Consider the following 24,200-nt stretch of genomic DNA (forward strand, 5'->3'; position numbering starts at 1 on the left):
CAACCCCTCTAACACTGATGATTGACATTTTTTTTTATTTTCACAAGTTTTCAGAGTGTTGTAAGGAATTAATGGTGATTTGGGGTTTTCATAACCCCATCTTTGCTTCATCATGGTCAGACTGAAAAGATGCAAGTTTTAAAAGCCTAAGAGAATATGGGTGTGTACTTTAAGAGAGTATAGAACAAACAACACAAAGAATATTTATTGAGTCAAAGTATCAAACTAAGTACCTAAGTAACTAAGTTCCCCCATGCCCACATGTGGCTGGCCAAATTATAATGGGGACAGCCCAGGGGGTATGTTGAACCAATTGGTGACCCAGCATGGCTATAGAACCACCCTTCCTGTGAGAGAGGCAGGAAGGGGGAGATAGTACTCAGAGAGGGATGGGGAAGGAAGGTAGAAAGAGAGAGAGGAGCTGGGTGTGTTTGATCTTCGGACCTAACCAGGAGAGACTGCAAAGCTGATTCTCCTTAGAACTATAGATTCCAGGTGGTGGTGAGTTTGTGTTGTTGAAGCAAGGCTGGTTCATTAAGCCAGCTGAGCTGGAAACAAGTTTAGGGTTTGAATTAGTTTTTGTCAGACCCAAGCTGTTCTGAGTAGCTGAAGAAGTAGAGCTTATTCGAGGTACCTGGGGACCTTTTTACCCCAGAGATTTAGATTCTAACCATCTGGGAAGTGGGTCATATTCTTCCCTTTCTCTATGCCCTTTCTCATTGTCCCTACATCTATTAACTTCACTTGTGTTGTAACTTTTGTTCTCATTAATAAAACCTGATTTGTTTGTGGAAAAGAGACTGTTAATCTCCTTTCTTATTAGCCTGAGAGAAATAACTAAAAAAGAGAGGTAGTTTGGAGAAGGGGAAACTCTGGACCTAGAGGTCCCCCATTATTTTCTGAACCCCAGTATTATGGCGAGCCACCCAATTAACTCTCCCCATACTGAATTTGGCCCGAACAGTGTGAGGTGAAAGTTCAGGACTATTTTGATTTGCATTTATTATTTTGTAATTAGTTTGGAGCATTCTTTCATGGTGGTTGCTTTCCTTATTTCATATGGTTTCGCAATTCTTTTGAGATCTGTTTGTTTATATCCTTTGATTATTTATCTACTATGGAAATAGATATTAATCATATATGTTTATGTGGATATTAGTCCACAGACTAATATCCATTAATTTAAATTACTTTTCCAAGATCCTATAGCTAGAGAGTCAGAGGCAGAATTAGAACTTAATGGTCTGTCTTCAAGTTCAGTATTTCCTCCTCTGTGGCCTCATTGCTTTCAGTCTGCTATGTTTCCTTTGAACTTTTGTCTCCTAGTTTATGTCTCTTAAACATAGGGATGCAACTCATAAAAGTCATGAAGAACTAAAGACAAGGAGAACAAAGAGTAGGAACCAAGTGAAATAGGAGTTGGGGAGATGGGAGCTGTGTAAAAGGAGAGAGAAAAAGGAAATAGGGAAAAGAGTATTTTCATGAAAAGAATACAACTTTTTGGAGTCAGAGAAACTAGGATAATTATCTAACTCTGTAAGTTACTACCTGTATGACCATAGGCCTCAGTTTCTTTACCTCTTTTTTGGGGGGGGAGGGGCAGTGAGGGTTAAGTGACTTGTCCAGGGTAACACAGCTAGTAAGGGTCAAGTGTCTGAGGCTGGATTTGAACTCAGGTCCTCCTGAATCCAGGGCCGGTGCTTTATCCGCTGCATTACCTAGCTGCCCCCAGTTTCTTCACCTCTAAAATGAAATTGTTGGACCAAAATACTTCTAAGTTCTCTTCAAAATTTTGTGATCTTAAGAGGCTAAAAAAAGTGGATGCCTACAATACCAGAACATGGAGGAAGATGGAGATCTCAGATTAAACTCAACAATGTGTCACCTGGAGTTATAATCAACTCACACATTGAGTTTTCAAAAGAAGGCTACTTTAGTTCAAGGCACTATAACCACCAATGTGTTTTTCTTAATTAATTAATTAATCAGAAGGCTAAATTAGTTCAAAGCAAAGGCACTTATAGAAATAGCATGAGATGTAAAGAAGCAATAGAATATTTTCTTTATAAACTAGGGGCACGCTTTCTTATGAGCATGCACAGTAAGAAGAATGAACACTTAGAAAGAATGCTTTGGGGAGAAGGCAGGGAGGGGTCAATGCCCCAGTGTTACCAAAGCCATGAATGTTGTCTGGTAATGTCATGGTGCTGATCCCACAAATCTGCTTCCAGCTCCTCTCTGTCAGATATCTAGTTGTCTGTCAGATAAACTGTTTTTGCCAGATGTGGAGTTACTACAGGATGTATAGTCTCTGCTAGACTTGTGGTCTCTGCCAAATTATTGCAGTAGACAGTATTGCTATTAGATTTTGACCTGCTAGATACATTATCTCTGACAATTCCTTCTGGGCATGGATCCGCTGGACATGGACTGTGGACCTTCTTTCTACTTCTTCATTCTGACTTCAGTTAAAGCCCCTAGCTATGGTTCTGTCTCTTCCTCATAAGAAGAGTAGATTCTGCCTTTTTCTTTTAATTTAAAGTAACATAACTTTCTACAGCTCTCTCAGAAAACCAGCAGACCTTATACTTAAATAGCTGACAAGCCATAGGGGGCAGGGACCTTACTAGTTTTTCTTTTTTTTTTAAACTCCAGAATTACCTCATCAAGTCCTTCTAGAGATTTGGCTAGAATAAATTTCTCATCCCCAGACAGAGATTCGTTGTCCCAGGTCCCAAGCGATTTAGATCATATAGCACTCACTCCAAATAAGATAGTTATTGCCCTGAAGCTTAATTTATTTTATATTTTAAACTTGACTTCATGGTCATTGGAGTTCAGGGTATCTACTAGAAACTGCATTAGCTAGGTGGAATGGTGGATAAAGCACTGGCCCTGGAGTCAGGAGGATCTGAGTTCAAATCTCACCTCTGACACTTACTAGCTGTGTGACCCTGGGCAAGTCACTTAACCCCAATTGCCTTAAACATCTGGGGCCATCTCCAGTCATCCTGATGTATATCATGCCTCTGGACCCAGATGGCTCTGGAGGAGGGAGTGAGGTTGGTGAATTTGCACAGCCCTCCCTTGCTTAAATCCAATTCAGTGCAAGTCATGACATGATGTCATGGTCCTCTTCAAGAACAAAGGACAAATAACAAGTTGTTTCAGTCATGTCCTATTCTTCATGCTCCTATTTGGAGTTTTATTGGAAAAAATACTGGAGTGGTTCGCCATTTCCTTCTCCAGCCCATTTTACAGATGACGAAAGTGAGGCAAACAGGGTTAAGTGATTTGCCCAGGGTCACACGGCTAGTAAGTGTCTGAGGCCAGATTTGAACTCAGGTCTTCCTGACTTCAAGCCCAGCATTCTATATACTGTGCCACCTAGTGCAAACATTCCTTATGATTCCCTGTTAAATCCCAATTAGGGATCTAATGCCTCCAAATAGATTTCAGGGGAACTCTGTGACAGAACTCACATAGAGTTGTATGGGTTTGATTACTTGCAAACTCTTTCAGGAGATCCAACAGGCTTTTCATTTGCTATATAAATGAGTCAAAACCAGAGCAGAAGCTAAGCTAGGAAGGGAGGTCTCTTCCTTCAGAGGTCCTTTGTAGTTGATTTGAATATTTATAATACTTAGAATAACTTAGTCATTCACAATTACTCTTTGAACAATGTTGCTTTTACTGCGTACGACGTTCCCTTGGTTCTGCTCATTTCACTATTCATTATTTCTGTTTTCCTAAAGTCACTCACTCAGTATTTCTTACAGTACAGAAGTATTCCATCACAATCATATACCACAACTTGTTTAGCCATACCCCAATTGATGAGCATTCCTCCAGTTTTTAATTCTTTGCCACCACAAAGAGAACTGCTATAAATATTTTAGAACATGTGGATTCTTTCCTTTTTTTTCATGATCACCTTGGGAAACAGACCTATTAGTGGTATTGCTGGGTCTGGCTTCTAACTATATCATCCAACTGAAACTTTTCTCTCCAGGGTTAACAATAATTTCTTTTCTGAAAATTCAATTTATTTTATTTTCAATTCCAAATTGAGGAGGCAAGAAAAACAAGGCCAATTGCAAACATTTAGTCATGAAAGCCAAATCCCTTTATTAGTCATGCTCGAAAACACAAAAGCAAACAAATAGAAAGAAGAAAGAGAAAAAATAAGAGAAAAGAACAGAAAATGTGCTTCAATTTATGCTTTGCATTCATCAACTCTATAGAGGTGGATAGCACTTTTCCTCCTCCTACATCCTATTTATGAGATAATTTTCTGAATTCTTTCTCTCCTTTTCTCTCACAGTGAACTTCTCTTTCCAGCCTTTCCATTCTTTCTTTCTTTTTTTTTTTTCGAGATTATCCAAACAATATAATCACACCCAGACCTTCTGTTGAATTAGGCTCCCTATAAGCCTCCTGGTCATGATAAAGTTCTGAGGAGTTTCATGTCTCATCTCTCAAACAGGAATTTAAACAATTCAACCTTGTTTAGTTATTTAAGATTTCCTGTTCATTTACTTTTTATGCCTCCCTTGATTCTTGGGTTTGTATGCCAATTTATCTACTCATGGCTGGTCTTTTGATCAGGAATACTTTGAAATCATCTATTTCACTAAAAGTATATTTTTTCCCCTTTGAGAATTTCTGTAGATTGCTGTTGGACTCAGTCACTGTTAGCCTACTGGGAGGCTCTAAAAGTTTGGAGTGACTGAACTGCTAGTTCACTTTGGTCTAGGAATCCTGATGTGATTATTCAACAGCAGGTTTAGACTAAAGATTAGAAATGAGTTACCACTCTGTTCCTGACATAAGAGTCACACAGCTGCTGTTTCCTTCCCTAACTTGTTCCTTACTCAGTTTACAGCTTGCGCCCATGTTCATAATTGCTCTTTTCCACTACAGATAAGTGATTTGGAACTGGGTCATTTGCAAAAGAGCTGTGAGATGGCATCTGAACCTGCAGCCAGTGCTAGCTCAGGGATCCCCTGAGATATCTTCCTTCCTGTTTTCATTCCTTCCTCCACCCCTCCCTCCCTCTTTCCATTTTCTTTTTCTTTTCCTTCCTTCTTTGGTTCCTTCCTTCCTCTTCCAGAGCCCCCTCACCTCCTAGACCTCATACCTCAAGTCCTAGACCCATCCTCTTCTCATTTTCCTCAGTTTCTGGGGAAGAGATGGCTCTTTTCCTTTCCAAGGTCAACCCGTTACTTGTGCCCTCCATCTTATCCCCTCTCATCTCTCCAGCAGCTGGCCCTGGAGACCATGCTCTGACCCTCTCCCTCCAAATCATCAGTCTTTTCTTATCCATTAGCTGTTTTCTGTTGCCAACAAACACCCAGATCTTGTCCATCCTTAGAAATCCCTCTCTTGATCACCATTCTATATATATATTTCCCTTTTACTGAAAACAATTGTCTGTGCTTGTATGGCAGCAGGAATTTTCCAGATAGAATTCAGAGATGAAGTTGGATACTGTCCTTGAACCCATCCCCTTCCATTACCTTACTGGTCTTCTCTTCTCTATTTTTTTTCCTTTTTCAATCAACAAGCATTTCTTTCCTTTTCCTCCCACTCCCCTCCCCTTGGAAAAGAAAAAGAAAGCCCCTGTAACAAATAGCATTTTCTGGTTTGATAAAACAAATGCCCATTAGCCATGTGCAAACATGTATGTTTCATTTTTTTTTCTTTTCTCTTGTTGCAGATGTTGATGAATGTGCACCGCCTTTGAACGTTGATTGTGGTCCCAATGCAGCCTGTATTAATACATATGGAAGTTACCATTGTATTTGTATCCAGGGATATGAACTTCCTTCTGGGAAGAAGATATTCCCAAATCCCTCTTGGAATGAGTGTAAACCTAAAAAACCCTCTGGAACTCCCTTGGAACCAAGTATGAGCTATTTCAGCTGAGGCTGAGAGCAGAGAAGTCCCTCCCTGCATGGGCCCCCTCTGCCCAGTGTCCTTTACCTCCTCATATGGGCACTTCCGACCTTCCCCATGCCCCTCCCTGACTCTGGCTCTCTCTGTTCTGTGCCCTTGAGCTGCTCACTACATAGGCCATCTCTAAACCCTAGGAACTCTGCCCTTTCCCTATTCTGTCCCTCCTAGCTCAGGCTCCGTCAGGAAACTTCATCCAAGGGCTTTGGCCAGACCTTGGCTCAAGCCTGGGAGTTTCAAGTCTCTTTCCAAGCTCTTACCCAGAAGAAGGAAGTGAGGTCACAGGGGTCTGACCTGCCTGGCAATGCTGCTTCATGGGACCCAATATTTAAGAGACAGAGGGAGGAAGAGGGATATTCTGGAGGAGCCTAGACAGTGATTTCTCTCTACCCATGCCCTGCTCTCTGTACTCTTAGAGACAGGGGCCTGAGGGACTGAGAGGCTGGGAGTCTTGGAGACTCATTAAGTCAGTGTGAGTCTGAGGGGAAACTTGAACCCAGATCTTCTTAACTCTGAGCCTGACCCTCTCTCAACTCCGCCATATTCCCTCTCTTACTCAATTGCCTTTATCTTCCCACCCTGCTCCCTATTACATTCTCTATTCCCTTAATTTTTTTCTGTGTCCTTCTCTCCCCCACTCCATCTGCCCCATCCTGGAGAGGGACACCCTCTTGGCTCAGCCTGGCAGAGACCAACAGGGCTGCTCCAGCCTGATGGAGGAAGGGATTACCAGAATTAAGAGCTCTATTTCCCATAGCATGTCACATATACAAAGCCCTCCCTTTCCCCTCTGATTTTACCCTGCATTTTCACTGCATGTATCATGTCTGTACACAGGTTGTTGGCATGCTGTCTCCCCCATTAGACTGTGAGCATGTCTTCAAGTACAGAGATAGAGTTTTTGCCTTCTTTGTACCACCACCAGTGTGCCTAGCACAGGTCTGATAAGTAGGAAGTGCTGGAAAAATACTTGTGGACTGACTGACCTGAGGGAGATACTGTAGGGATTTTTGGTCCTCTGATGAAGAAAGTGAGTTCCAGGAGGTCCAGAGGCCTGCCCTTCTTGGCCCTCTCCCTCCCTATGTGCAGGTCCCCACCCACACTGAAACCTTCATTCTCCAGCAGCTGCTGAGCAGACCAGCCCCTCTCTCTCTGGTTTCCATCTGCCATTATTCTTCTTTCTAACAATATAGACATTTAGGGGTAGGAGATGAACTTAGTCCATTTCTTGGAGGAAGTGTACTGGAAACTTAACCTCTGGAAAGGAGCAGTGATGGTTTTATGTAGGACTTTCCCCTGACAACAACCTTTGTAGGAGACACCAAAGAAATTAGAAATTCAAGGTCTGACAAAAGCCCAGGCCTTGGCCATCATCATCGAATCCAATTCCTGTCCTTGTATGGATCAGGAAAGTGATGGCCTGCTATTATTAACAGATGCTTTGGGAGACCAACCTAAGGACCAGGTGGCTTATTGGGGGCCTGCAGGAATCTCTAGGCCACATTTTGATGCAGCATCACAGGGAGATGGATGCTTACAGGAGCCACTCCCCCAGGGAGGGTTGGGAGCTGAGAAGATCCATGAAGGGCCCTGTCCTTCCTGCTCCCAGCATGCCACTCCCTGCCCCTCACACCAAGCCAGTAGCTGCCTTCTCTGAAAGGCAGACCTTCCTTCTCTCTCCTAGGCCTGGAAGCTCTGGGATCTCCTAGTTTGTTTGGATAATTAGAATCTGTCCAAGGCAAAGGGCATGGTCTCAACCTGTGGGGCAGAGACTGGGGGGAATGGCCAGATACAAGATGGGGCTTCCCCCTCCCCAGATGGATGAGCACATTTAAGACCACACAGAGCCGTGCCTCACCACATCAAGAGGGCAGAACATCTGGGTCACTAGGGAGAAGGCTATGGGACTCCTCAGCCAATGGGAAAGAGAAGGCATTTATGAAGCAGTTACTATGCACTCAGAAATTCACTATATGTTGGAGATATGAATTTAAAAAAGGATAGAGATAGTCCCCTGGCCTCAAGAAACTTCTGTTTTAAACATGAGAGGGAATAGAAGTCTGCTCTTTTAGGTGGTGGTGGTGTGTTGTTATGGTACCTATCACAGTCCACTTTGTTGTATTCTACTTATTTGCCTCACAGTCTTTCTACTCAACTGTAGGGGCAGCCAGGTGGCACAGTGGATAGAGCACAGGCCTTAAAGTCAGCAGTCTATGAGTTCAAATCTCACCTCAGACACTTACCACCTGTGTGACCCTTGGCAAGTCACTTAACCCCAATTGCCTCAAACATCTGATGTCTATCTTGCCACTGGTCCCAGAAGGTTTGGGAGGAGAGAGTGAGGTTGGTGACCTTGCACAGCCCTCCCTCACTTAAATCCAATTCACTGCAAGTCATGGCATCACCCCAGTGTCATGGTCCTCTTCTAGAATGAAGGACAAACAACAGTTAAGTGTAAGCTTCTTGATGGAAGGGTCTGTAGTATTCTTCCTTTTGAATCTCCCCAATGTATAATCATACAAAAGAATATGGCCTGACCATCTACATAGGGAACACCAAGTGGATGAAGAGTATCTGTTGCTCAGATTATGACCTGCAGTTGGATGGAAAACCCAAAGAGGAACCTGGGTCTTTTGACTCCAAGGCCAGACCTCTCTGTGCTAAAATACCCTTGTCTCTCTAAGAGTACTAGCACAACACTTAAAATCCAAAGAAAGTGAAGCTCAAAGAGCTTATGATTTGAGGTAGCTGGTGGGGCCCAGTGGATAGAGTACTGGACCTGGAGTCAGAAAGACCCGAGTTCCAGTCCAACCTCATGCTGTGTGACTCTGGGCAATCAATTGACTCTGCCTGCCTCAATTTCACAAGCTGTAAAATGGGGAAATAACATCACCAACCTCCCAGGTTATTTTGAGGATCAACTAAAATGATACTTGAAACATGCTTTGTAAACCCTACAGCACAATTGTACTTATTGTCCACAGGCAGGTTGTAAGTTGCTGCTGAAGAAGGTCATATTATCACTGGGAGGTCTGGTGCTACAATGGAAAGAGCATTAGTTCAGGAGTCAGAGGAGGGAGAATCAAATCCCATCTTTGATACTTACTGGCTGTGTGACCCTAGACAAGTCACTTCCCCACTTAGGAATTCCCATTCTTTATCTGTAAAAGGGACAGGTCAAGATGTTCCCTCTATATCTAAACAGGTGATTCCACATCCAGGATCTGCCCCAAATTCCTGTTTTCTGATTTTAATGAGGCCTCCCCTGCTAGACTAAAAGCCTCTTATTCTTTTCATTTCATTTGATTTCATTTCTTTCTTTCTTTCCTTCCTTCCTTCTTTTTTCTTTCTTCCTATTTTTAATTTTTAAAAAAATTTTTGCATGGGGCAATGAGAGTTGTGATTTGCCCAGGGTCACACAGCTTGTAAGTGTCAAGTGTCTGAGCTTGGATTTGAACTCAGGTCCTCCTGAATCCAGGGTTGGTGTTTTATCCATTGTGCCACCTAGCCACCACTTTCTTTCCTATTTTCATTCCTTCTTTCCTCCCTCCATCTTTTCCTTTCCTCTTTCTTTTCCTTCCTTCTTTCTTTCCTTGCTTCCTTTGTTCCTTCCTTATTTTTCTTCCTTCCTTCCTATTTTCATTCCTTCATTTTTTCCTCCATCCCTTTTATTTCTTTTTCTCCTGCCTGCCTGCCTGACTGCCTTCCTCAATCTCCTAATCTTACCAGGCTAGAAGTACAGCAGCCACACACGCATGGTCCCAATCCCACTGTTGATTTATTGCCAGGGGAGTTTTGTCCTGGTTCATTTCCAGCCTGGCCCAGTTTCCCTATCCTGAGGCAGCCTGCTCACCCTCTGCTCCCAGGAACTCCCTATGTTGGGATCAGACTTGATGTAAACACTTCACTGACTTTAACCCTCCTGCAGCTCAGATCTCCAGAGCTCAAGAGATCCCCCTCAGCCTTCCTCTCACAAAGCAGGCATTACAGGGCATCCTCCCTGCCTGATCCTTTCCTTTTCCCATAATTTAATCTCTGTAACACTACTAAGGCTTCTAACCCTCTAATGTGGCCATTCAAAACCTTGCCCTGTCCCCTTAACACCCTCCTGGCCATGACCCTGGATCCTTTGGCTCTCATCAGAGAATCTGGTCTCCTACTCTACTGACAAGATCAAGGCTGTCCTTCCAGAGTCCCCTCATCTCCTAGACCTCATACCTCAGCAACCAGACCCATCCTTTTCTCCTTTTCCTCAGTTTCTGGGGAAGAGATGGCTCTTTTCCTTTCCAAGGCCAGCCCCTTTACTTGTGCCCTCCATCCTTTGCCCTCTCATCTGTCCAGGAGCTGTCCCTGGAGGCCATGCACTGACCCTCCCTCTCCAAATCACCACCCTCTCCTTAGCCATTAGGGGCTTTTCTGCTGCCAATAAACACCCAGATCTCCCCCATCCTTAGAAATCCTTCTCTTGCCTTCCTCAAATCACTGCTCTATATCTTTTCTCCCCTTTACCATTAGGGTCCTGAAGAGTTGTCTGTACTTTAAGGTCAGCAGGAATCTCCCAAATAGAATTCAGAGATGAGGCTGGACACTGTCCCTGATCCCACCTCCTTCCATTATCTTACTGGTCTTTCCTTTTTTTCTCTCTACCATTTTCTTTTCTTTTTCAATCAACAAGGATTTCCTTCCTCTTTCTCCCATCCCCACTGTGGAAAAGAGAAAAAGAAAGCCCCTGTAACAAAGCATACTGTAGTTGAATGAAAGAAATCCCCACACTGACCATGTGCAAGTATATATGTTTCATTTCTTTTTTTCTTTTCTTCTTATTTTGCAGATATTAATAAATGTGTACAGCCCATTAGTACCTCTTGTGGTCCTAATGCAGACTGTGTTTATATAAATGGAGGTTACCGCTGTTCCTGTATCCCTGGCTATGCACTTCCTTCTGGGAAGAAGACATTCCCAGATGCCACTCTGAATGAATGTCAAGGTAAAAAGCTCTCTGGCATCCTTTGGCTAGCTGGGGAATCAATGAAGACCTCTTTCTGCTGAGGCTGAAAGCAGAGAAGTCCCTCCCTGCTTGGGTCCCCTCTGCCAAGTGTCCTTTTCCTCCTCATATGGACACCTCTGACCTTCCCCATGCCCCTCCCTGACTCTGGCTCTCTCTGTTCTGTGCCCTTGAGCTGCTCACTACACAGACCATCTCTAAACCCTGGGAACTCTTGTCTTTCACTCCCATTCTGTCCCTCCCAGCTCTGGCCCCCTCAGGAAATCTCATCCAAGGGCTTTGGCCAGACCTTGGCTCAAGCCTGGGAGGTTCAAATCTCTTTCCAAGCTATTACCCAGAAGAAGGAAGTGAGGCCACAGGGCTCTGACCTGTCTGGCAATGCTGCCTCATGGGACCCAATATTTAGGAGACAGAGGGAGGAGGAGGGATGTTCTGTAGGGGCCTAGAAAGTGATTTCTCTCTACCTATGCCCTATTCTCTGTGTTCATAGAGAGAGGGGCCTGAGGTACTGAGAGGCTGGGGGCCTTGGAAACTCATTAGGCCAGTGTGGGTCTGAAGGGAAACTTGAATCCAGATCGTCTTCTCTTTTTTTCCTTTCTCTCTCTCTCTCTCTCTCTCTCTCTCTCTCTCTCTCTCTCTCTCTCTCTCTCTCTTTCTTTTTTTGTGGGGCAATGAGGATTAAGTGACTTGCCCAGGGTCACACAGCTAGTAAGTGTCAGGTGTCTGAGGCCAGATTTGAACTCAGGTCCTCCTGAATCCAGGGCCAGTGATTTATCCACTGCACCACCTAGCTGTCCCCCCACCCCCACATCTTCTTAACTCTGAGCCTGGCCCTCTCTCCACTCTGCCACATTCCCTCTCTTATCCAATAGCCTTTACCTTCCCCTCCCTTCCTCCTATTACATGGGCTATTAAATTAATTTTTTTGTGTGTATTCTCCCTCCCTCCCTCCCTTCATCCCTCCTTCTCTTTCTTCCTTCCTTCCTGGATCTTCCAATCTCACCAGGCTAGAAGTGCAGCAGCCACTCATTATCCCAATCCCATTGTTTATTTCTTGTCAGGGGAGTTTGGTCCTGTCCTTTTCCTGCCTGAGCCACTTTTTCCATTCCGAGGGAGCCTGGTCAACCTCCCCTTCCAGGAACTCACTATATTGGGATCAGGCTTGATGTAGACACTTCACTGACTTTGACACTCTTGTAGCTCAGATCTCTGGAGGTTAAGGGATCCCCCTTAGCCCTCCTCTCAGAGAGCAGGGATTACAGGGCATCCTCCCTGCCTAGTTTCCCTTTTCCATGATTTAATCTCTGTAACACTTCAAAGGCTTCTAACCTTCTAAAGTAGCCTTTCAAAACCTTACCCTGTCTCCTTAAAACCATCATGGCCATGACCCCTGCCCCCTTGGGTCTCAGCATAGGATCTGGCCTCCTACTCTACTGACAAGGTCAAGGCTGCCCTTCAAGAGCCCTGTCACCTCCTGGACCTCATACCTCAACAACCAGACCCATCCTCTTCTCCTTTTCCTAAGTTTCTGGGGGAGGAAATGGCTCCTTTCCTTTCCAAGATGAGCCCCTTGCTTGTGCCCTCCATCTTAGCTGCTTTCCTCCTGCCAACAAACACCCAGAAATCCCTCTCTGGACTTCCTCAAATCGCCATCCTATATCTTACTGTGAGAGTCCTGAAGAGTTGTCTGTTCTTGAAAGTTAGCAGGAATCTCACAAATAGAATTCAGAGATGAGGCTGGACATTGTCCCTGATCCCACCTCCTTCCATTATCTTACCGGTCTTTCCTTTTATTTTCTCTACCATTTTCTTTTCTTTTTCAATCAACAAGCATTTCTTTCCTCTTTCTCCTACCCCCTTGGAAAAGAAAGAGAAAAAGAAAGCCCCTGTAACAAAGAGCATACTGCATTTGGATGAAAGAAATCCCCACACTGACTATGTGCAAGTATGTATGTTTCATTTCTTTTTTCTTATGTTGCAGATATTAATGAATGTGTACAGCCCATTAGTACCTCTTGTGGTCCTAATGCCAACTGTGTTAATACAGAGGGAGGTTACCACTGTACCTGCATCCCTGGCTTTGCTCTTCCTTCTGGGGAGAAGACATTCCCAGATGCCACTATGAATGAATGTCAAGGTAAAAAGCTCTCTGGCATCCTGTGGCTAGCTCAGAATCAATGAAGACTTATTTCTGCTGAGGCTGAAACCAGAGAAGTCCTTTCCCGCTTGGGCCACCTCTAGCCAGTGCCCTTTGTCTCCTCATATGAGCACCTCAGACCTTCCCCATGCCTCTCCTTGACTCTGGCTCTCTCTGTTCTGTGCCCTTTAGTTGCTCACTACACGGGCCACCTCTAAACCCTGGGAACTCTGCCCTTTCCCCATATTCTCCCAGCTCAGACCCCCTCAGGAAACCTCATCCAAAGGCTTTGGTCAGACCTTGACTCAGGCCTGAGAGGTTCAAGTCTCTTTCCAAGCTCTTACCCAGAAGAAAGAAGTGAGGCCACAGGGGTCTGACATGCCTGGCAATGCTGTCTCATGGCACCTAATATTTAGGAGACAGAGGGAGGAGAAGGGATATTCTGGAGGGGCTTAGAAAGTGATTTCTCTCTACCAATTGCCTGCTCTCTGCACTCTTAGACAGAGGGTCCCAGGGCACTGAGAGGCTGGAAGCCTCAGAAATTCACTGAGTCATTGTGAGTCTGAGGGGAAACTTGAAACCAGATTTTCTTACCTCAGAGCCTGGCCCCCTCTCCACTATGCCACATTCCCTCTCTTATCCAATAGCCTTTACCTTCCCCTCCCTTCCCCCTATTACATGGGCTATTAAATTTATTTTTTAATTTATTAAATTTATTTTTACCTTCCCTTGGGCCCTATTACTTGGGCCATTTAATTTATTTTCTTGTGTCCTTTCTTTCTTTCCTCTACTCCCATCTGACCCATCCTGGAGAGGACACCCTCTTGGCTCAGCCTGGCAGAGACCAACAGGGCTGCTCCAGCCTGATGGAGGAGGGATTACCAGAATTAAGAGCTCTATTTCCATAGCATGTCACATATACAAAGCCCTCCTTTCCCTCTGATTTTACCTGCCATTTTCACTGCATATATCTTGTTTGTAACACAGGTGTTGGCATGCTGTCTTCCCCATTAGACTGTGAGCATGTTTTCAAGTGCAGAGACAGAGTTTTTGCCTTTCTTTTTCCCCCCAGTGTGCCTAGCACAGGGTCTGATAAATAGGAAGTGCTGGATAAATACTTATGGACTAACTGACTAAGGGAGCTACTATTGGCATTTTTGGTCCTCTGATGAAGAAAGTGAGATTCCAGGAGGTTCAGAAGCTTGCTCCTGTCGTCCTCCCCCACTCCCTGTGTGCCAGGGGCCCACCCACACCCAAGCTTCCATTTTCCAGCAGCTGCTGAGCAGACCAGCCCCCTCTCTCTCTGGTTTCCATCTGCCATATTTCTCTTTCCTAACAATATAGACATTTAGGGGTAGGAGATGAACTTAGTCCATTTCTTAGAGGAAGTGTACTGGAACTTACCTCTGGAAAGAAGCAGTGATGGTTTTATGTAGGACTTTCCCCTGACAACAACCTTTGTAGGAGACACCAAAGAAATTAGAAATTCAAGGTCTGACAAAAGCCCAGGCCTTGGCCATCATCATCGAATCCAATTCCTGTCCTTGTATGGATCAGGAAAGTGATGGCCTGCTATTATTAACAGATGCTTTGGGAGACCAACCTAAGGACCAGGTGGCTTATTGGGGGCCTGCAGGAATCTCTGGGCCACATTTTGATGCAGCATCACAGGGAGATGGATGCTTACAGGAGCCACTCCCCCAGGGAGGGTTGGGAGCTGAGAAGATCCATGAAGGGCCCTGTCCTTCCTGCTCCCAGCATGCCACTCCCTGCCCCTCACACCAAGCCAGTAGCTGCCTTCTCTGAAAGGCAGACCTTCCTTCTCTCTCCTAGGCCTGGAAGCTCTGGGATCTCCTAGTTTGTTTGGATAATTAGAATCTGTCCAAGGCAAAGGGCATGGTCTCAACCTGTGGGGCAGAGACTGGGGGGAATGGCCAGATACAAGATGGGGCCTCCCCCTCCCCAGATGGATGAGCACATTTAAGACCACACAGAGCCGTGCCTCACCACATCAAGAGGGCAGAACATCTGGGTCACTAGGGAGAAGGCTATGGGACTCCTCAGCCAATGGGAAAGAGAAGGCATTTATGAAGCAGTTACTATGCACTCAGAAATTCACTATATGTTGGAGATATGAATTAAAAAAAAGATAGAGATAGTCCCCTGGCCTCAAGAAACTTCTGTTTTAAACATGAGAGGGAATAGAAGTCTGCTCTTTTAGGTGGTGGTGGTGTGTTGTTATGGTACCTATCACAGTCCACTTTGTTGTATTCTACTTATTTGCCTCACAGTCTTTCTACTCAACTGTAGGGGCAGCCAGGTGGCACAGTGGATAGAGCACAGGCCTTAAAGTCAGCAGTCTATGAGTTCAAATCTCACCTCAGACACTTACCACCTGTGTGACCCTTGGCAAGTCACTTAACCCCAATTGCCTCAAACATCTGATGTCTATCTTGCCACTGGTCCCAGAAGGTTTGGGAGGAGAGAGTGAGGTTGGTGACCTTGCACAGCCCTCCCTCACTTAAATCCAATTCACTGCAAGTCATGGCATCACCCCAGTGTCATGGTCCTCTTCTAGAATGAAGGACAAACAACAGTCAAATGTAAGCTCCTTGATGGAAGGGTCTGTAGTATTCTTCCTTTTGAATCTCCCCAATGTATCATCATATAAAAGAATATGGCCTGACCATCTACATAGGGAACACCAAGTGAATGAAGAGTGTCTATTGCCCATATTATGACCTGCAGTTGGATGGACAACCCGAAGAGGAACCTGGGTCTTCTGGCTCCAAGGCCAGACCTCTGTGCCTTAAAGTACCCTTGCCTCTTGTGATGTTTAAAATCTAAATTGTGTGGTCGCCTTAAATTAGTAGCTTTAGCATCAGACTTTGGGCATTAAGCATACCAGGTATTCACATGGTGTTCAGAAAGTTAAGAAAAGGCCTATCTAGCCTAGATCTATCCAGTCTGGTCGGGTTCTTCCTTAAGTCCTATGCCACAAGTCTGCTTCCGCCATGAACTCCCAGCAAACTGAGGGTAGAAGCTTTTTATAGGTCCAAAGCATAGGAGGTCCTTACACACTGCTTCAAGCTGATTGGTTAGAGTCTTCTAAATCCATTGGTTCACTGGACTTGAAGGTGGTCTTGAATTACATTCAAGGTCCTTAGCTTCTGAGGACAATACCTTCTTAAGGGCTAGCCAAGTGTGCTTACAATTTATTTAATTTGAAGTAGGCTAATCACCAGTCAATCACTCTCACTTTATTCAATCAGTTTATATTAATCTCCAGGTGGACCTTTGAGTATCTGCTAAATCCCATTATTTTATCACACTCTCTAAGAGCACTAGCACAACACTTAAAATCCAAAGAAAGTGAAGCTCAAAGACCTTATGATTTGAGGTAGCTGGTGGGCCCAGTGGATAGAGTACTGGACCTGGAGTCAGAAAGACCCGAGTTCCAGTCCAACCTCATGCTGTGTGACTCTGGGCAATCAATTGACTCTGCCTGCCTCAATTTCACAAGCTGTAAAATGGGGAAATAACATCACCAACCTCCTAGGTTATTTTGAGGATCAACTAAAATAATACTTGAAACATGCTTTGTAAACCCTACAGCACAATTGTACTTATTGTCCACAGGCAGGTTGTAAGTCGCTGCTGGAAAAAAGTCATGTTATCACTGGGAGCTACATGTCATGTTTCATCTGGTGCTACAATGGAAAGAGCATTAGCTCAGGAGTCAGAGGAGGGAGAATCAAATCCCATCTTTGATACTTACTGGCTGTGTGACCCTAGACAAGTCACTTCTCCACTTAGGAATTCCCATTCTTTATCTGTAAAAGGGACAGGTCAAGATGTTCCCTCTATATCTAAACAGGTGATTCCACATCCTGGATCTGCCCCAAATTCCTGTTTTCTGATTTTAATGGGGCCTCCCCTGCTAGACTAAAAGCCTTTTATTCTTTCTTTTCATTTCATTTGATTTAAGTTCTTTCCTTCCTCCCTTCCTTCTCTTTTCTTCCTTCCTTCCTGTTTTCATTCCTTCCTCCCTCCTTAACTCTTCCCTTTTCTTTTTCTTTTCCTTCCTTCTTTGGTTCCTTCCTTATTCTTCCTTCCTTCCTTCCTATTTTATTCCTTCATTCCTTTCTCCCTCTTTCCATTTTCATTCTTTTTCTCCCTTCTTTTCTTCCTTCCTTCCCTTTTTCCTTCCTTCCTCCCTCCTTTCCTCCCTCCCTCAATTCCCTCCTTTCCTCCCTTCTTTCCTTGCTTCTTTCCTTGCTTCCTAACTTACTTACTTCCTGACTCTCCCAATCTCAGCAGTCTAGAAGTGCAGCAGCCACTCATGATCCCAATCCCACTGCTGATTTATTGTCAGGGGAGTTTTTTCCTGGTCCATTTCTAGCCTGGTCCAGTTTCCCCATCCTGAAGCAGCCTGGTCACCCTCCCCTCCCAGGAACTCACTATATTGGGACAAGACTTGATGTAGTGACTTCACTGACTTTAACCTTCCTGCAACTCAGATTTCCAGAGCTCAAGGGATCCCCCTCAGCCTCCCTCTCACAGAGCAGGGATTACAGGGCATCCTCCCTGCCTGGTCCTTTCCTTTTTTCATGATTTAATCTCTGTAACACTACTTAGGCTTCTAACCTTCTAATGTGACCATTCAAAACCTTGCCCTGTTTCCTTAAAACCCTCATGGTCATGGCCATGCCCATTACCCCCTGGGGTCTCAGCAGAGGACCTGGACTCCTACATGACCGACAAGATCAAGGCTTCCCTTCCAGAGCCCACTCACCTCCTGGACCTCATACCTCAACTCTCAGACCCTTCCTCTTCTCCTTTTCCTTAGTTTCTGAGGAGGAGATGGATCTTTTCCTTTCCAAGGCCAACTCTTTACTTGGACCCTCCATCTTATCCCCTCTCATCTCTCAAGCAGCAGGCCCTGGAGACCGTGCTCTGACCCTCTTCCTCCAAATCATCAGTCTCTTCTTATCCATTGGTTCCTTCCCTGCTGTCAACAAACACCCAGATCTAGCCCATCCTTAGAAATCCCTCCCCTCACCTACTGAAATCACCATCCTATATATTTTCTCCCATTAGCATCAGGGTCCTGAAGAGTTGTCTATACTTGTAGGTCAGCAGGATTCTCTCAGATAAAATTTAGAGATGAGGCTGGACACTGTCCCAGATCCCACCTTTTTCCATTATCTTACTGGTCTTTCTTTTTTCTCTCTACCATTTCCACCCAGGGGTCATTTGGGCCGCTGTCCTCTGAATTGGGAGAGGAAGTTTGGCCCCAAGCACAGTAGGGAACAGAATGTGGGCAGCACCAACCAGACACCCTGGAGCCTGCAAACACTGACGTGGCATCAGGGGGCTTAGGGACAAGACTCTTGGGTCTGACCCACTGGCACTCCCTGCTATGGGACCACAGGCAAGGAACTCACTCCTTCAAAGTCTCAAGTTGTTACTTTATAGAACAACCAGCCCACTGCTCAGTGGTTTGGAGGGAAGGTAGAAGGAAGAGAATAGAGATTTTTATAGGCATGCTTCTAAGTGCTTTCTAAAATCTAATCTCTTAGCACAACCCAGTGGATAGAGTTCTGGGCTTGGAGTCATTAAGATTCATCTTCCTGAGTTCAAATCTGTCCTCAGACACTTACTAGCTATGTGACCCTGGGCAAGTCACTTAACCCTATTTGCCTCAGTTTTCTCATCTGTAAAAATGAGTGGGAGAAGGAAATACTAAACCACTCCAGTATCTCTGCCAAAATATCCCTACCCAAATGTGGTCACAAAGGGTGTGTCATGAGTGAAATAAATGCATAGAGGCAGGGGATGACAGGATGAAATGGAGAAGCAAACTTTCTCAACCATGGCTCATGGCAGAATGATTTTCCTGCTCTATATAACTTTTATTCCTAAATCCTATGAATAAAAAAATCTTCCTGCTTCTTTCTGCTCTTCCCAGTCCCATCTACCTGGCTTCATTTACTCCCCTATTCCAAGCTAGCCATAGAGGCTGAGTAGGGTGGAGGAGTTCATTTAGAATGGATGTAATACTGGTCTGGGAGTCAGGAAGACCAGAGTTCCAGTCCAACCTCAGACACTTACTAGCTAAGTGACCTTGGAGAATTCACTTAATCTCAGTTTCCTCGATGTGAAATAATGATAATAATAACAAATGAGATGATGTTTGTTAAGTACATAGCACAATGCCTGGCACATAGTTGGTGCAATGGAAATGTTAGATTTTGTTAGGAATCACTGAGCCTAATGACATCTGAAATGGAGACTCATCTTCCAAAGATGAGGAGCTGGGGCAGCTAGATGGCACAGTGGTTAAAGCACCGGCCCTGAATTCAGGAGTACCTGAGTTCAAATCCGGCCTCAGACACTTGACACTTACTAGCTGTGTGACCCTGGGCAAGTCACTTAACCCCCATTGCCTGCAAAAACAAAAAAAAAACAAAAACAAACAAAGATGAGGAGCCCAGGTCTAGCATAGCTTAGTTCTCTGCCAATGCAGAATGTAGAGAAAATATGTGTTTGAGTGTGTGTGTGTGGGGGTATTTTCTCTCCCTATCTCCTCTCATTACTGAGAAATATCTGCTTATGGCCCTTAAGATAAAAAGGAAGACCTGGTTAAGAACACGGTCATAGATCCAGCTCTGGAAGGGACCTCGAGGGCATCTAATCCAGCCCATGCATTTGACATAAGAGGAAACTGAAACCCACAATACATCACTTTCCTTTTCTTGGCTGTGTATACTTGTCACAAAGTGAGGTTGTGGGGTGGGGAGTAGTGGAGGGGAGGGGATGCCTCCTTGGCCAGTGGAAGTGATGTTCTGTTTTGTTTTTTAAAATAAAAGAGCAAAAAAAGAAGTAAAAAAAAAAACCCCAAAGAGGCTGAATCCCCAAGAGTTTGTGACTTAGCCAAGGTACGACTATAGTAAGTAGCTGCTAGAGAATATTGCATGGTGACTGAGAGCCTGTGTATTAACTCTGTTGTCAGGGGACTGGTGTTTATCCCCCACCTCTGATGCTTAATACCTTAAACAAGTCTATATACCTCTCTGGGTCTCAGTGTCCTCACCTGCAACATACATGACCTCAAGATTTACTTCCAGCTCTCAGATTTTATAATAAAAAGAAGCAGGGGGAAAGTGGGGGAGGGAAGCATGCTGCTTGAGTCAATCTCACCCAAAGAGGGGAATAGAAGCAAATTAGTTTCACTGGGATCAATTGTCCCAGGAAGCCCAGGGAGTGATATGGAGCCTGAAGGAAGAGATCTGGAGGCTCCAAGGCTTGGTATATTTCTTTCCAGCTATTCCCATCCTCCCCAGCAGTCAGACAGGAGCAAAAGATGTCAGGGTGGTTTTTTGTTTGTTTGATTTTTTTTGCAGGGCAATGGGGGTTAAGTGAGTTGCCCAGGGTCACACAGCTAGTAAGTGTCAAGTGTCTGAGGTCGGATTTGAACTCAGGTCCTCCTGAATCCAGGGCCGGTGCTCTATTGACTGTGCTTCCTACCTGGCCCCGAGATTCCAGGTTGTTGAGAAGCTCCACCCAGGTCTCTGTTGTGTCCAAGCTAGGGTTGCTAATTACTCCTTCTCTCTTTCTTTTGGAGATAAAAATGAATGTCAGGACAAATCACTCTGTGAACCAAATGGAATCTGTGAGAATACTGTTGGAAGTTATACATGCACATGCAAACCAGGCTTTACCAAAAGATATGAGAAGCAGCCTCAGTGCATAGGTATGTATGCCTCTAGGCAATAGGACAACCCACAATCCTTCGCCAAAAACAGCAAGAACCAGTTTTAGAACCACAATGATGAGCCCCAGAAGGAGGCAACCCAGGGACTCCCAGAGATGAACTGAATTATGCATTGAGTCCATAAGAGGACCTCTAGGTGAGCCAGCCGGGGATCAGAACCAGGGAAAGAATTACCTTGTATGGGAAAGAGGTGATGCTTCTCCCAGAAGTCAGAACCCAGGAAACCAGGGCAGGCCCATCTGAGGGGGAAGTTAGGCTGCTCTCTAGAACCTATAGCAGGCTTAGAACCAAGGCAGTCTGAGCTAGAAGAAATTTAGAACCAAGTGCTCCCTGGGACAGAAGCTGGGCAGCACCAGATGCCCTGAAGCCTTAGAGTCCTTTTGAGCACTGAGGCAGTCCAGTGTCCATATGGTGGGATGAACAGTTACCTTCAGAATAAGACCTCTGGGTCTGATCTACTGGCACTGCCTCCTTTGGGACCATGGACTTACCCCCTCTGAGGCTCAGGGTGCTCATCCATAGACCTGCCAGCCCACCTCCCAAGGGTGTGCTAAAGAAAGGCTTTGTGAGACTTAAAGTACCACACAAATGGGACTGTTGTTATTGCCCTTCCTGTCTGATTTCCCTTTGCCACAGGAAGTCCCTGAAATGGACCTTCCTCCATGATTCTTCTGTAACCCTGATAGAGCACTTGGACCCTGACTTCACTCACCCTCTTCCTATCCCTGGACCATCTCTTTTCTATCATGCATTTCCTTCATGGCAGTTTTCCTCCTCTTCTGTGGAGCTTCTCATTGGGTCTAGGATACAGGGGGCTCCCACCACCATGGGCCTCTCTAGCACCCTCTGTGGGGACCTCCATGATATTCTATGTCTCACAGTCACACTGGAACCCCAAATGGAATATTGGTATAGAAAATATAGACCTTTATTTTCCAGGGGAAGATAGGGGTCATCAGGGGAGATTGGCAGTTTCTTGAATTCTAATCTGCTAGCCTCCTTAGCTTAATTTTGAGCCCAATTGACTACTTTTCTTTCCTGTCTGTCCCAAATATACATAATGATGAACATGCTCTATAGGACTTCCATCCAACTGCAGGTCATAATTTGATTAATGGACATTATTCATCCACTTAGTATTTCCTGTGTGGATGCTCAGGCTAAACTCTTTTGAGTGGTTATGGATTGGGGAGATTCAAAGAAGAATAATGTGGTAAAATAATGGCAGACACCCAGGGGTCCGACCTGATTGATTTAGTAGTGTTTGAATTGGGTGTGAATGAGAAACTACTAAGTACCCACAACTGGCCGGCCCTGTTAAACCTAGTTTAAACTTGGCCAACCCTGAGAAGGAGTGTCCTCAGAGGCTGTGGATGGCGTCATCAACAGAGGACCAGTCTCAGCCACACAACTTGAAGGACCTCCCCTTTGGGGGAGGGAGAAAAAAGTAGAAAAGTAGAAAAAAGTATCAAAACTACGGACCCCTGGTGGTGAGTTAATAAAATCCAGCTCTTTGAATTAGCTGAGCTGAAAGCGAGTTTGGGTTTTGAGACAGTCTTTGTTAAGAGCCAGGAAGATTATCCATTTTCCTCTTTCCCTATTCCCTTGCCATTGGCCTAATTAATTTCACTTTTGCTGTGTATTTTATTCCCATTAACAAAACCTGATTTGTTTGTGGAAAAGAGACTGTCGATCCCCTTTCTTATTGGCCTGGGAGAAATAACTAAAAAAGGCAGTTTGAAGAGGAGGAAAATTTGGAACTAGAGGTCCCTCATTATTTTCTAAACCCCAATATTATGGTGAACCACCCAATTAACTCTCTCCATATTAAATTTGGCCCAAACAATACTATAGATCCTTCCTTCGGGGAGCTTACAGTCAACTAGAAAGGCTAAGGCACAAATAAGTAGAATACAAAGTAGACTGTGATGAATACCCCCAGTCCCCCCCCCCAAAAAAAGGCCAAAAACTGTGTATGAGCAAATGTAAACACACACACACACACACACAGATTCCTTTGAACTGAGGTAAGGGGGAGAGAATCAGGGAGGATTCCAGTGGAATGTAAGCTCTTTGGGGACAGGGGGACTGTTTTGGTTTTGTCCTTGTAACCTCAGTGCCTGGCATATGGTAGGCACTCAATTGGTGTTTGTTGAATTGAACTGAATAGAAGAGGATTCTAACAGGAAGGGATGAGGAGGCAGTGTACTCCAGTCAGGAGGTGCAACCTGGGCAAATGCATAGAGGCAGGGGATGACAAGATAAGAATGAAAAACAAGGCTTCTCAACTATGACTCATGGTAGAATGCTTTTTCTTCTCTACAAAACATTTAATCTCATAATTTTTTGGTGAATGGCCACTTATAGTCTTAAAATTGCTTAGTTCACTGAGAAGTTAAGTAATTTTCGCATGATCACACAATTAAAATGTATCAGGGGCAGGACTTGAACCCAGGTGTTCTGGCTCCAAGGCCAGCTCTCTGTCCTCTAACATATCCTTACCTAAGAACACTAGCAAAACATTTAAAATCCAAAGAAAATGAAGTCCAAATGTTTTGTGCTTGAGGTAGCTCATGGGCACAATGGATAAAGTATTGGACCTAGAGTTAGAAAGACCTGAGTTCCAATCCAACTTCAGATGCTGTGTGACTCTGGGCAATCCCTTGAACCTCTTCCTGGCTCTGTTTCATAAATATAAAATGGGGATCATAACAGCTTCTGCCTCCCACGTTGTTGTGAGGATCAAATGAGGTATTTGTAAACTACTTTACCTTGAAGGACCATATAAGTGCCAGCTATGATTATAATTATTATCCATAGACAGGTTGGAAGTTGCTGCTGAAGAAAGTCATGTTTTCAGTAGGAGGTCAATGGAGAGACCATTGGTTCTGGAGTCAGAGGAGGGAAAATCTGATCCCATCTTTGATACTTACTGCCTGTGTGAATGAGGATGAGTTACTTCCTCATGAAGTTCTTTCCTTTTTTATCTGTAAAAGGAGGAGCTTATCTCATTTCAACTGGAACTTACCTACTAAACAATACTCCTTTTATTCTCTGTCTCTCTGTCTCCTTCCTTCCTTCCTTCCTTCCTTCCTTCCTTCCTTCCTTCCTTCCTTCCTTCCTTCCTTCCTTCCTTCCTTCCTTCCTTCCTTCCTTCCTTCCTTCCTCCCTTCCTTCTTTCCTTCCTTCCTACCTCAGTTTCCCAATCTCACAAGGCTGGAAGCCACTCATGATCTCAATCCCACTACTTATTTGTTGGCAGGGAAGTTTTGTTCTCTTCCATTTTCAGCCTGGCCCAATTTCCCCATCCTGAGGCAGCCTGGTCA

The 24,200-nt window shown here is 44.6% G+C and overlaps 1 protein-coding gene across 1 annotated transcript in view; it reads left to right on the forward strand.

Annotated features, from left to right (window-relative positions):
• Positions 1 to 2,094: 2,094 nt before the first annotated feature.
• LOC122745454 (adhesion G protein-coupled receptor E3-like) overlaps positions 2,095 to 24,200 on the forward strand; it is a 45,685-nt gene continuing 23,579 nt past the window's right edge. The window contains exons 1-5 of the mRNA XM_043990780.1: positions 2,095 to 2,101; positions 5,720 to 5,908; positions 10,787 to 10,942; positions 12,942 to 13,097; positions 20,725 to 20,853. Of these exons, the coding sequence (XP_043846715.1) occupies positions 2,095 to 2,101; positions 5,720 to 5,908; positions 10,787 to 10,942; positions 12,942 to 13,097; positions 20,725 to 20,853 (637 nt within the window). The remainder of the gene's footprint in view (positions 2,102 to 5,719; positions 5,909 to 10,786; positions 10,943 to 12,941; positions 13,098 to 20,724; positions 20,854 to 24,200) is intronic.

This window comes from Dromiciops gliroides, chromosome 1, assembly GCF_019393635.1.
Source record: "Dromiciops gliroides isolate mDroGli1 chromosome 1, mDroGli1.pri, whole genome shotgun sequence".
Taxonomy (NCBI): Eukaryota; Metazoa; Chordata; class Mammalia; order Microbiotheria; family Microbiotheriidae; genus Dromiciops; species Dromiciops gliroides.